Source organism: Candoia aspera, chromosome 2, assembly GCF_035149785.1.
Source record: "Candoia aspera isolate rCanAsp1 chromosome 2, rCanAsp1.hap2, whole genome shotgun sequence".
Taxonomy (NCBI): Eukaryota; Metazoa; Chordata; class Lepidosauria; order Squamata; family Boidae; genus Candoia; species Candoia aspera.
The window spans coordinates 156,936,187-156,950,680 of record NC_086154.1 but is presented as its reverse complement, the minus strand read 5'-3'; the positions used below and the strand labels follow the sequence as shown (position 1 = coordinate 156,950,680).

The 14,494-nt window shown below is 41.1% G+C and overlaps 1 protein-coding gene across 1 annotated transcript in view; it reads left to right on the top strand.

Annotated features, from left to right (window-relative positions):
- The window catches only part of A2ML1 (alpha-2-macroglobulin like 1), a 28,972-nt gene that overhangs the window by 13,563 nt on the left and 915 nt on the right, over window positions 1-14,494 (top strand). The window contains exons 9-19 of the mRNA XM_063294549.1: window positions 190-241; window positions 1,115-1,198; window positions 3,103-3,279; window positions 3,551-3,632; window positions 4,165-4,321; window positions 4,523-4,597; window positions 7,296-7,461; window positions 9,252-9,466; window positions 11,229-11,441; window positions 13,181-13,308; window positions 13,839-13,929. Of these exons, the coding sequence (XP_063150619.1) occupies window positions 190-241; window positions 1,115-1,198; window positions 3,103-3,279; window positions 3,551-3,632; window positions 4,165-4,321; window positions 4,523-4,597; window positions 7,296-7,461; window positions 9,252-9,466; window positions 11,229-11,441; window positions 13,181-13,308; window positions 13,839-13,929 (1,440 nt within the window). The remainder of the gene's footprint in view (window positions 1-189; window positions 242-1,114; window positions 1,199-3,102; window positions 3,280-3,550; window positions 3,633-4,164; window positions 4,322-4,522; window positions 4,598-7,295; window positions 7,462-9,251; window positions 9,467-11,228; window positions 11,442-13,180; window positions 13,309-13,838; window positions 13,930-14,494) is intronic.

The following is a 14,494-nucleotide window of genomic DNA, read 5'->3' as shown; positions in this document are numbered from 1 at the left end:
ACACGGGCCATTTCTATGTTTCTTTTCCTCTGTTTAATACTCATATAGCCCCTTTAGAGTAATAGATGCTAAAGAGACTAAGTAACTTAATCCCTGAATAGAAGCATTTTGCAGTCTACCATCACTGTGTAGACTGTGTTTAATGAACATTATGATTATTTGTGATGTTTTCTTTCCTTAACCCCCAAGCCTGAGGGTGTCCTGGTGGAGAAATCTCATAGTTCCCTGCTATGTTCTAAAGGTCAGTTGAATTTCATCTTCAACCATTAACCTTGGGGTCTAAAAAAGGTTCAGGGGGGTAAGCCAAATAGCATATTTTCACATTAATTGCCTGGTTCTCTGTAAACATCTTCGTCCTCCTCACAACCTTTTCTGAAATTACATTCACAATGTAACAGCTGCACAACTCCATTTTCTTCCAGTGGAGATTGTGCAAATGAGTTTCCAGATGGATTGTGCCACATAAGGTAGATTTGTGTTTCTCCTAACCTGTGTTTTAGCCGTCTCCAGGTTTTGTTACCTGTAGTTTCCTATTGCGTCATGTTGTCTCATAGCAGGTTAGTTTTTGATATGAAAACCTCACTGTGGATGCAGTGGGAAAATCTTTCACCTCAGAAATAGCTCTGCTATGGTCAGGTGTGGCATGCTTGTCAGTCAGTAAATTTATGTGGGCATGAACATGAAAAGAAAAAATAATATGAATATTGAGAACAATTGTGCATTTCATCATAGTCAAATCACTGAAACAGGATGGTTGACACCCTGTTGGGAGTACTAAGATATAGCTCATCATTCTGTGCACAGTAGGACTGTAGAGGCCAATGGAGAACCAGACCAGAGCTGACATTTGGCTTTCTCTGTCTTTTTAAAAAGAAACAGCCACTGAGAGGGACTAAAAGGTTTGGGACTCCACCCTGGGGACGGGGGAGAGATTTTCAAACCACTGCTCCCACTGCAGTCTCCTTCAAAATCACCCCCCTTGCCTCACTCCATGGTATCTTTCATGGTGGGAAATTTGCTACCTAGGTTTACTTTAGTCCTGTGTGTTCCTGCAAAGGCTTTGGTATGCACTGCTTTCATTCATATGTTCACCCTTTCATCCTCCTGCCATTAGGAACTTTGGCTTCAGATTCATTCTCCCTGCAGCTACCCAAAGATGTTGTGCCAGACTCACCCAGGGCCCAAATATCTGTTGTTGGTAAGACATTTAGCCAATTTATCTTTTACAATCTATCTCCATTCTGATGTATGTGTGAAGGTATCAGGGTAGAAGGAGATTGTAGAACATAAGGAAGATGACCTTGACAGAGATATGCAGAAGCTGTTACCTAGAACATCCAGATAACATTTGGAAGAGGCTCAGACAGATATCTAACAGATATACAGTAGTTCACTGAATTATAAGGAGGAAGTACAGCACAATCAGATTTACAAGATTCTGTTATTACGACTAATTTCAAGAAAAGTAGTTATAGCCTTCCTGTGAAGATGTTTTCTTGGTCTGGGTCTACCTAGTGGGGCTGACAGAGATGCACAGGAGACGTCTATAGAGTGCTCCAGAATGAGGTTATATCAGGTGTATTATGGAAAATCTGAATGATGGCTTGATCCACCTCCCTGTTGCTCAGGTGCCAGTCATGAAGATAAAAAATTAAAAATTGAGGGGCTTCAGCCTAGTAGGTATGGCTCATGGTGTAAATATGGAGACATACAGTATTGGCCCAATGTAAACAAATTGGGTTGTGTGATAATATCATTTGGAACAAAAACATGGGTAGGGAATAACAGATGCTCCTGGTTTGGTCACAATGTACTGAGCTGGTTTCATAAAGTTGTCCAGTTATTTCTGAACACCTACCTATAAGTTTATATCCCATCATGGATGCACTCATTTTTGCTCTTAGGGTGATTCCATTTTTATTGTGACATGTTTTGTGCCTTGAACTCTGTGTTTTCGTGTTTTCATTTTATTAATCATGTTGCCTTATAACCTTTAACTTATTAGTGCTCAATGTATGTCATGAAAACATAACAATTAAGCTTGACTTACTGTATTCTCATGTTAGCAAATACGTTCCATCTGTTACTACCATTGACACTTCTACTATATGTTTACCTCTTAAGTATATTTAAGTAGCCAATCAGACCTAGATGTTAAAGTAAAGGTACTAAGGTCAGTTTTGTCTACTGGTTAAGGTGCTGGACTAGAAACCAGGAGTCTGTGAGTTCTAGTCCCGCCTGAGGCCTGAAAGCCGGCTGGGTGACCTTGGGCCAGTGACTCTCTCTCAGCCCAACTCACCTCACAGGATTGCTGTTGTGGGGAAAATAGGAGGAGGAAGGAGTATTAGGTATGTTCGCCACCTTATTTATAAAAATAATAAAGGTGGGATAAAAATTAAATAAATAAAATAAAAATAAATAAAATATAATTCATAACAAATCTCTTGATAGTAATTGAAGGAAATCTAATATTTTAGCTGATCATTTTGTGCAATTATGATAAGGTGTTACAAAACACAGATTAAAATGCATGTAAAATTTTATAAAATCAATAGAAATCAATAGAATAATTCACTACAATGCTATAAACGCAGATAATAAGATACTAAGAAATCTCATTTACACTGATTAACAGAATTATGAAACTATTTTGTTAATAAAATACTAAAATACTTTAGGACTAAATACTATGCTACTTAGCATATGTGTATGTGGTGCCTGTGTCTCCCCCCACCATCCATCATTAGGGTTAATGACTGATAAAATACAATAGAGACCTAAGACATAGGACAACATAACAGACATCTAAAAAAGGAAGTCTGACACGTAAATACTGATTTTGAAGTAAAACTGCAACTCCAGACTTAGGTTTGACCTTATTTGTCTATTAGACCCATTAGACCCATTAGAAGCATTTTGTCTTCATAGGTGAATTAATGCCATCTTCTTAGATGATTTTTCCAGAGGCAGCAGCTATATTTGGGTGCAGATAGTTGGTAAGGAGGCATATGAGGTAACTTCTGAGATACATACAGCAAGTCTATTGGTCAGTGAAACAGAAAAATCTCACCTTCATCCACATCTGCCTACCTATCTGGACAGGTGATATAATGGGGACGGCACTGCAGAACCTGGACAAATTGGTGCAGATGCCCAGTGGCTGCGGAGAGCAAAACATGGTCCTGTTTGCCCCCATCATCTCTGTGTTACAATACCTGCAGAGCACGGGGCAGCTGAATGAAGAGCTAAAGACCAAAGCAGTGAACTATCTGCAGTCAGGTCTGTCAACTCTTCTACCTTTAGCTTCTTCCTCTTAAGACCCCTTCTTCCACAGTCATTGTGCCAAAACAGGATGGAGGGACTGGGGAAAGGTTGCTCAGAGGAACCATTATGCTCTGTGTTCTGGTGCCACTGCTGAACTCCTTGCAGTTCTGTGCAGGCTCAAAGTTTTGCAGCGTGGCCGCTGAATAGAAGGGCCTGGCACTGTATCGTTCTGCAGGGTTGGGGACCTTTTTAAACCACCTGACATTCAGTTTCTTTTATGCAAAAGGTTATCAAAGAGAACTTCAGTATAAACACAGTGATGGTTCTTATAGTGCCTTTGGACCAAGGGACGGACAAGGCAATACATGGTAAGTCTCAGCCTTTTTACAGCCTTTGTTCCTATACAGATATTCTCATTATTCAGTATTTCATATCTAGCTTGGCTAACCCAGGCTGCTTTTGTAGACTTTCATTAGGAATGCCAGCAAACCCTAAAGATACCGTTGCAGTCTTCTAACTGTTGGCAGGGGGAAAGGCAATGGAGGGGGGGAGAACAAAAGTGGGAAACAAGCTGATAACAAAAACCCAAGAGAGAATCCTTTTGGCCAGGCTGAATGCCAACAAATGAAAGCTGCCAGTTGGTGGGCATGATGGGTGGAAGACCAAAGCTTCAGAGAAAGGGTAGCTCTCAAGGAGAAATATTAAGGCTGAGAAAGAAACGCCTTCCGTACAGGCGTTTCAGGCAGAAGAGGCATCAAAAGGAGACGGGCTGAGCTATGGAAGAGGGAACTTGCAGGGCAACTTGCAGGGGCAGCTGTTTATGACAGAGTTCTTGCTTGGGGACAAAAATCCTAAATCAACAGGCATCTTTGCTTTCATGCTTTTCCCATCCTTTTGCAGGCTGACAGCTTTTGTAACGAAGTCCTTTATTCAGGCCAAGCAATTTGTTTTTATCGATGAACAGAACATCCAGGTTTCTTTGAAGTGGCTGAGAAGTAAGCAGCTGCCCAATGGGTGCTTTGCCAACGTGGGGAAACTCCTCCACACAGCAATGAAGGTAAGGGTGAAGGTGATATGATGGACAACCAGGAACATCGCTGAATCGTTAGCACACTAAGAATAATACCTTCCTCTCTTGTCATCCTCATAACTTGTTGGGAGGTTTGGAATGTTTCCCTTTCTTCTTTTGCATAAAATAATCTTCTGAAATGATGTCATAACCTGGCTCATTTTCTCTTTTTTGTTATGTGCTTGACAGGGAGGTGTGAATGATGAAATCTCTCTGGCTGCCTACATCACTGCTGCACTCTTGGAGGCCCAAAGTCCACTTGAGGTGGGTGCTGTCAAGGCTCAGGAAATGGTCTGATCTTTTCCAGAATCTTCTTACATTGAGCAGAATGGGTGCTTGCTTCCACTGGGATCACATCGTTTAGTTTTCTTCCTTGGACACCATCATTTCCTGGATGGCAGGAATTCCTACTGCATGGATCTGAAAAAGTAGAAAATCTGATCCACTTTGCATTGGATGGCTTACTTTGAAGCATTTATTTCTCCAATCCTTGACCTGTCTCAAGATCTTTTGATATTTACATCACTTTTCTATTAGGAAATATTAGCCTTTTCATTACGGGGTGGGGTGGGAAGCTGCTGCTTTCAAAATAAATAGCAAATAGAGTGAGAGAACAACAAATTATTCTGAATCAATGGCAAACTGTAGAAAGTAATTCAATATGATTATGATGATGATGATGATGATGATGATGATGAATCAATCCACTGAAGGATGAAGGCCTCTTCATTGAAGGCTATGGACTGGTCCTGGTTGGTAAAGAGATGTTTTTGACTTTCCCATCTCAGGCTGAGAGAGAGTGACTGGTCCAGAGTCACCCAGCTGGCTTCTGTGCCTAAAAGAGGTTTAGGTCTCCCAGCTTTCAGTCCAGTCCCTTTAACCACATCAAACTTGTTCTCAGTTGAATGAAGATTGATACATTGATGATACAGTAGATATCTCCTTTAATCATCACACCAAAGTGGCTCACAGCGGGTGAGGTGGGTTGGCTCACATCCTGTGAGGTGGGTTGGGCTGAGAGAGAATGACTAGCCAAGGTCACCCAGCCAGCTTTCACGCCTAAGGCAGGACTAGAACTCACAGACTCCTGGTTTCTAGCCTGGCGCCTTAACCGCTACACCAAACTGGCTCTCTATTTGCTCTCTCTCAGCCAGAATATCTGTTTCTCTTCAGGGGAGAGAGACAATTCTCTTTCCTGCAGCCAAAAACAAAAGCGGAACACTAACTGATAGCTCTATTGGAGTTTGATGCAGACAGTATAAGCTTTTCATAAGGAATATCCTTTAGCAAATGGCCCTTATTCTGTAGTATCCCAGAGATGGAGTCTTTAAAGATAATTTTCATTTGTCTTTGAACTACAATCATTGAACAGTACAGCAACCCTACAATAAGGATGGTGCTCCAAGCCTCTAGACACATAAGGCTCATGCAAATGATGCTTCCAATACAGCCCATAACAGTGTGGCTGCCATTTTAAGATTCCACTGAAGCCAGAGAGGGTATTTTATTTATGTATTTATCTGTCAATCAAATTTGTATCCCCACTGCTATTAAATTGTTCACCACAAAATCAGACTGCAGCCCAAGTATTATATGGGATGCAGGTGAGATCAGATTCCAATATTGCATTCTATAAAAAAGTGAAGTTTGCTTATAACACCAAATATATTTCCCGTGCGGCGCTGACTGGAGGCAGGACTCCCCAAGAGGGAGACCAGGATTTGGCAGTTGTTTCTGTTTATATGGCTCAAGAACAAGCTGGCCCTGACTGGTTGATTTCCCTAATTACAAGGGATAAATTTAAATCTAGACAGTAGATGCACATATACTGTAAGTAAAATGTGTCTAATCAGTCTGTCTCTTGAGTTTCTGCTAAACTGGGGTCTGGATAAGCCTAAGAAATTAATCAGAGGCACAGTTACAAAGTGAGCTGAGCCATATTAGAAAGTTTCCCAACCACTGAGGGAAACACAGGTAGTCCTTGCTTAGCAACCACAATTGGGCCTAGCAACTCTGTCTCTAAGCACTGTGGTCATTAAGCAGAAAATCATGTGACTGTGACAGGCTTACTACATCAATTCCCATTTGGTTGTTAAGCAAATTACTGAGGTCGTTAAGTGAGATATCATGTGACCGTGACTTAAAATTTTACTTCCACATTCTCCATTATCTCTGCTTCTTGCAAGCTGGTTGGGAAGCATGCGAATGGTGATCATGTGTCCACGGGATACTGCAACGGTTGTAAATGCGCATCAGTTGCAAAGCACCTGAATGGCAATCACGTCACCATGGGATGCTGCAACAGTCATAAATGCAAGGATTGGTCACAAAGCTGTTTTTTTTTTTACACTGTCACAATTTCAGATAGTCACTAAATGAGGCAGTCGATAAACAAGGATTACCTGTACAGAGACTCGAACCTGCGAAATACCTGTATTCTCTTCCTTATTCCAATTATAGATGGACCTTTAACAGGACCTGCTTTAACATTCTCCCTTTTGCCATCCTGGAGGGGAGATTCCTCAGACTTTCAATATTACAAAGGCTATGCTTGTGTGGATCAGGTCTGATTGGATCTATGAAGGTTGTGCTTTTTTATCTGACTTGAAATGATAGCTACTTTATTACCTCCCTTTATTTTTAAACAATTTTCTTGGTCAGAATTTTACGGTAAGTTATCTTATGGCTGACGGAAATCCTAAAGACGCCTAACCCATGGCAAAATGTTGCTACTAAGTAAGAAGGATATACCATGAGAAGGTCATCCTCACAGGACAAAATGACTACCTATAGCCACTGGTAATTTTGCTTATATATGAGGACTGTTGGATGTTTTCTGAACGTTTTTTGTTTATTATAATAGATCTCTGGTCAGTGAGGGTAATAAAGTTTCAAATTGCATCCCCTTAGCATCCCCTTTCTCAATTTTTGTTAAAAGAACTATGTGTTTTTTCCCAATCAGGATCCAGTGGTGAAGAATGGCTTGAACTGCCTCAGAACGACTGTTTCCAGTGTGACTGATGTCTATACACAGGCATTGTTGGCATATGTTTTTTCTCTGGCTGGAGATACCATCCTCAGGCAAAGATTGCTTGCCAAGTTAGAACAGCAGGCCGTCAAGTTGCCAGGTACTGAGGGGAGCATTGCATCAGCCATGATACACTTACTTCAGAACTGATTTGTAGATTTAAGTAAATTGTATGTTTCACAATGCTTGATATTGCACTAGATCAATCTACAAGTTAGAATACAGTATAACATACTTTAAAGCAGCCTTTCTCAACTTTTTGACCCTGGAGGAACCCTTGAAATATTTTTCAGGCCTCGGGGAACCCCTGAACATTCAGGCTCAAATATAGGCCAGAAGTTACAAAATTATTATATTCGTTTCACTTGTAGGCCTGAATACATGCATATGCAGTGTTCTTAAACTAAAGATAAAGAATGAAACTTACCTCTTTTAATGTGAAGTTGCCCAAATTTCAAATAAATTTTTAAATAAATTGTGATCTCCCAGGGAACCCCTAGTGACCTCTCGTAGAACCCTAGGGATCCATGGAACCCTAGTTAAGAAACCCTGCCTTAGAGTTTCTCAAACCTCTCTCTCCCTGGCCTTGTTACCATCTGACTCTATCCTACTGGTAGAACTCTTCTTTCAAAGTTCCCAAGTTAAAAAAAAAAGTAATTGTGATAAACTGTTAACAATCAGCTCAGTCCTCCTGACACATCCTTGCTGGTGAGTTCTGAGACCTTCTACCAATATAAGAAAGTTGCTTTGGGTTTTCCTCTCCAAAGCCCATACAGGTAGAATTTAACAAAACCTTGTGAACATCCTGAAAATACAAGGAATTACAGTATGTTAAGTATGCAGTCTTCAATGTAAGGAAGAAATACCCTTTTAAAAAACAAAGCTATATGCCTGCATCTGAAAAGGCATTTATTTGGGGAAAGGGGACCATAGGAAGAACAAGCAGCAGGAACACAATCAGGGAATTTGAAATACAATCAGTCTAAGAGCACATCTACACATCCCTCTAACGTTGGTACAAAGGTGCCTCCCTAACTATTATTGACGACCATATCCTCCTAATGCAGCCTTCCTTATATACCCAACCCCTAGCCAAGGCTGCCCAGCTCCATAATTATCTAATCCAATGCTAAAGAGTCCCCCCCGCATTTCATCTAAAGAAGCCTTGCTGTATATACATGATGTAGAGCACTTTGGCAGCAACTGCAGCGATGGTTAATCAGTGGCTGGGATCTGCCGGCTCCTGTTGGCTGCCTTTCAGCTGCTGCAGGCATGTCCCCATCCAGTTGTTGGTGACCTCCCTCTTGGACAGCAACAGTGGTCAGATTTTAAGCCTGACCAGCCGCCTTATCTACCTGGGTCAAGTATCTAGACAGTTGCTTATAAAGTGCCCCAACTGATTGGCAACTTATGGGGCAGGGTGGCCCTGCTGAAGTGGGCTGCCCACCTACCACTGCCTGTCAACAGCCTCCATCACCTGTTTTTAGGCAGAGTGGCTGCAAGAGTGAGCAAACACAAGAGGTAAATGAGTGAGCATGGGAGACTAGAGGGACTGTTGAATTATATCAAAATCCAGAGGGTTTGTCACACCTGCCTTTTCTTTTTCCCATCCTGTGGTAACTTTCCATTGTCACTAAGCTTAAGACTTAATTAGAGAAGTTTTTTTTCCTATGCTGGAAGACAACCTTCTTGAACAGTTGGTATTACTTCACTCCAGTAGACAGCACAATGCAGTCTACATCTTGTGGGAACAACCCTCCTAATTCTTGTCCAGCAACAAAGTCTGGGTTAATATTTATTTATTCGAGGTTACACTGATCTTGTGAATCATTAATACCAAATTATTTGCTGATGTTCTAAGCAGTAAGCTTCATTTCTTTTCTCCTATAGGAGGGCAGATCTACTGGAGCCGGAAACCTGCCCCACCTCCCAGCCAGACTCCTTGGTCCCAACCTGAGTCTGTAAGTGTGGAAGTGACAGCCTATGTATTGCTGGCTACCCTTGCCAGTGGAAAGGTGATCAAAGAAGATATTAGGAAGGCCACAGGCATTGTGGCCTGGCTGGTCAAGCAGCAAAATGCCTACGGAGGCTTTGCCTCAACTCAGGTAACATAATCCTTCTCTTTCAAAAAAGTCCCTGAACCTCACACTGCTGTCTCCAAATGTGGATGCAGAAGATGAGTATTCTTGGAAAAGATAACAAATGGGCCAAACTGAAATAGGTTTTAAAGCCTTTTTCTGCTCCACTTCTACCCTCTCTTCCCAGACTGAAAAAGATTGAGTGTTCTGAGGTCAACCATGAAAGTTGTGGGCAAATGGGATTTAAGTGTAGTTCTCCTTCTAAAACTACTCTGGCTCATCTTTTGCCTCAAAGAAGGTTATGCGCAAGAATGTTTTCTGAAAGAAGATTAAATTCATGTGTGTCGTCATCATAAGATGTTGCAGGAGAAAACACTGGTAAACAAACTGCTGCTGCTTCTGAACCATGGAGATTGCCTGATGTTCTAGAGATTCTCCAGCCTAGGATGCAACTATTGACTGCATCTAATTCCTTAGGCGTCTTTTGGCACTCTTTGACCCTAGCGTCTGGCATTCTCTACAAAGAATCCTACAATAATTATCATATTTGTCAAATACACTTGTGGCATTTAAACGGGGGAGACAGTTGGGAGAGTTCTGTTATCAGATGGATCAAATTTGATCTGCATTTATTTGGAGCAATGGGGGGAGATTAGATATTTTAAGAATTTGGCAGGTAACTTGTTCTCCTTGTATCTCTTTCCCAATCAACCCACACTCTTCAGACCCCACAAAAGTGAAACTACCTGCAGTGAGAGGCAGCTGACCCTTTCAATAACAAACCAGCCTTATGTTGACCAGAGGCTGTCACTGACCCCTGAGAGCCAACAGAGAAAAAGAAGGTTTTTTTGGATTGGAAGAGTTTGGGGGGGGGGTTGTTTGGAGGTGGCTGGAGGCCTGGATAAGAGGGGTTACCTCAGGCAAGGCTGGCAAATAAGGAGTTGTTTTGTTATAAGCTAGAATCTCTTTGAGAGCCAATTTGGTGTAGTGGTTAAGGCACCAGGCTAGAAACCAGGAGACTGTGAATTCTAGTCCCACCTTAGGCACAAAGCCAGCCTGGTGACCTTGGGCCAGTCACCCTCTCTCAGCCCTGGGAAGGAGGCAAGGGCAAACCACTTCTGAAAAACCTTGCCAAAAAGACTGCAGGGATTTGTCCAGACAGTCTCCGAGAATCAGACATGATTGAATGGGAAAAAAGAAAAAGAATCTCTTTAGGGTTTTGGTCTTTGTCTCTTTTTTACTGTCTGTTGAGTGGAACCTTATCTTCTTTGTCATCTTTAATAAAGTTGACTCTTAATCCTGGAGTTGACTGGTTGCCTTCTAGCATCTGCATCAGCTTGGCTGGGCTATTGATTTCCCAAAGTTTTGTTTGGTTTCCATTCTTGTAGTTTAGCCAGACTCAGAGCGGAGTGAGGATTTCCTTTTCTATCCTCTCCTGGTTCCTCCAGGGGGGCGGTGAGGAAGTGAGAAGTTGGATGGTAACAAAGGGCAGCAAGGAGACATACTTTTCCAGTCATTCAACCCAAGGCACAGATTACCACAGAACCGAAGGACCTCGGAGGGAGGGGCTGGTTCAACCCCAGAGCACCATATGACGCTATGAAACATAAAACCATGCTAGCACCTCTATCTTCTACTGCGCAAGTTTAAAAAGATGCTGATGTTTCAACAGGTTGTCTCTGTACAGTAGTTCATTGAAATATACTGGATAGCTAGATCCTATATTTTGCTTCCACAAGGCAATATGATGGAATTCATAGATCATGGTGCAATTGTTCTCCTTTCTCAGGATACTGTGGTTGCCCTTCAAGCCCTAGCTAGATATGGGGCAGTGACATACGTTGGATCTGGAGAGCTCTTGATCATAGTGAAATCTAAGGCCTTTCAACAGTCATTTCACATGGATAATACCAATCAGCTATTATTTCAGCAGTCAACCTTGCCAGATATTCCTGGAGAGTACACAGTGCAGGCTTCTGGTGAAGGTTGTGGCTACATACAGGTCAGTGACTATTTTCTATTGAAGGTGGGCAACAGGGAGGATTGAGTGGTTCAGTGAAAGGAGTAAGTTCTGACAGATTTTGGTAACACCTCTGGCCAAGGAAGTTCTAAAGCTGAAGATACATGAATCCTCATGCATAAATTCAATCTGCAGCATTTCTAATTAAATGGCCCTCAAATTAGAAAAGGCCTCAATCCTATGGTAGTTACAGCTGGTAGTTACAGACCTATGGTAGTTACAACATCAGACCTATGGTACTTTCTGCCAATTAGATAAAATAATACCAGACTTAATAAATCAACAATACTATCTGAATAATTGATGTCCTTGGATCATGTGATCATTGGGCTTCTTACTGTTGTCATCAGCAGTGGTAGTTTGGTTAGATATTATAAATCCTTGGAACACAGGGTGCATCTAGAGATTTACTAGCTCAGATTCGATCAACTTTACTATGGTCATAGACCATCATAAAAATGAAAGATGCATATAACAGAAAATGTAGTAAAACAGAGGTCATCATATATACCATGAAGCACAACCATTACTAGTTCCATTAATTCAGTCAGTGCTTTTTTATGTTTTGAAAACCTACACTCAAGATCACAACAGTAAAGAAAGTTAGGTGTCTTTCTTGAAATAAAGGTCCAATAAGTGCATTCAAGACTCATACAGTATATAGTTCTGTATCTTAAAAAGGAATGAGACTATTAAGAAAAAGTGATATATACGAAGCATTAGAAAAAAAAAAATCCACATATTTGTGTGTTTATCCAACTAGTATAGTGGTTTATAACTTCTTTTCTCATATTTATGATTACTATGAGTCCTTGATCACACTGTATATGAAAAGATTTCTGGTTGTTCATAGAAATTCATAGAGGGCACCTGGGTACCCTATATTTGGCAAAATCAAAAAATTAATGCATAATGGGGCACCTGCTAAGGAGTGATGATGAGGCTCACTGATCGTAATACAATATGGAATATAAGTACAAAACTAAAATTTGGAATGGGGATTAGTGAAAGAATACGGTCTCTTATGTCCTGACTAATATGAAGGAAGTAATTAACAAGAAGAGAGGAAAGGAAGAAAAAGTAGCTAAGTGATAGATAGGCCTAGCACAAAGTTTCTAAACAAAACTGCTTCTGCATGCTTCAGGACTAAATTGGATTTCTCATTAAGTTTAGTTCTGTGACCAAAGTGGCAACTGGGAAGCGAGGAAGCGATTTTCATTTACCTGGAGTTCCTATTGTGGCAGTACTGATAGGTCACAATGCCCATTGTCACGTTTTTACCATGGAGGATATATCAGTTATGAGCATTATCGCAATCAAGTTCAAGTACTGTAGCTTGTTTTCCTAGCTGCCATGAGTCTCTCACCCAAATAATAACATCTCTGGGAAAAAATACCAGACATGGAACAGGGATTATGTTTATATAAAAGTAATAATGACTAAGCATCTCAGTAACAGCTGATACACTTAAAAGAAAGCATTTCTGAAGATGCTAGTCTAATACTTAAGGCGTTCAAATGTTTGCCACAGGACATAATAGTTAAAGTTTTTATTGTATGGAATTGAGGCGTGGGATATGACTTCCTTGCAGGTGGGAGAATTACAGTGTTTCTCTTTTAAGATAAAACTTTTTTTAGCTCCAAGCTTTGCTCTAAGGAGGGCAAAATGCCACTTTATACAGCTCCAACCCTGTTATGTTTCTGGTGCTTGTTCCATATTAGACCATTCTACGCTATAACATGCCTCCTCTGAAGACTGCAGAGACCTTCTTCCTAACTGTGGAGGCAGAAGGGCAAGGATGCAAAGTTCAGATGGTGTCCCGTTTCATAACTCTTACCATCTATGTAAGGTGAGATGTTAATGATGTTGCCAAAATTTCTGTTTTCCTAGATTTCAATATAAATTTGTCTAGATTACCACTCAAGGACTATTCAATCTGAAAGTTTTCATTCCACCTGCCTCTATGGTCTCGAGTAATAAGGTTCTTTGAGCAGGCGATTTTGAAGATGACCAGTGTCGTAACAGCAGGTTCATGTGTCTCAGGAAAAGTATTCAGGTGCCTGAAAAGAGGCCTCCCTATTCCCATCAGGAAAGTAAAAAAGGAAATGGGCAAGAGAGTGGAGCTGAAGTGTTCATGTGATGGGGAAGCATTGCCACCCTTCTAACAATCTCACTGAAATTAAATTTTGAATCTAGGCCTGGGGGAAAAATAGATACAGCCAGTATTTGGGGGAAGGGGAGAATTGCTAGTCCCAAAAAGTATTGCTTCCTCGTCACTCAAGAGGGAGGGATGATTCTTCGGAGTAGTAAGCATCACCATGCCAGGGAGAAGATGGGAGTTCTGATTTGGAAACGGCTTATGTTCAATTTCTCTGACAGTTACGTTGGCAATCGGGGCATTTCTAACATGGCCATTATAGAAGTGAAGATGATGTCTGGATTCTCTCCTGTCCAGGGTACTAAATACTTTGTAAGTCTATTTTGATTAGCCTGCATTCTGTCTCCCCTTCCTTTCCCACATGCCAGAAGGAAACATGCTTACACATATAAATGAGTCCCACTGCAATGAATATAACAAGGCCTAATAGTGTCTTCAAGATCTGTGACACCAAAAAGGGATCATAAGGTGGCAGCAATTCTTAGTGCTTAGAATCATGAGATTGTGGCAGAAAATGAAGTCAACGAATAAATAAATAAAATCCCTGAAATATCAGTGACATGGACATAACTCCTTTCATAGAAAGGGGTGGAAGAACCCAGGCTGGTATAAGAAGTGGCACACAAGCTGTAGGGAGAATGGGGAATCAGAAAAAATTGCTTTCTCTAACTTTTTTCCAGCTGGAGCCTCTTCTGGATTTCAATCCCTTCCGCAAATAGAAAGTGCATTTCCATTTTGAGATGAACAAGTCTAAATCCAATCCCAAATATTTACAGCTGATTCCTATTCATTCTTCACCACAACAATTAGCTGAAGCAGGCCTCTGTATAATGAAATGGACTGGGATTAAAAGAGTAATCCACACTGCAATTTTGTA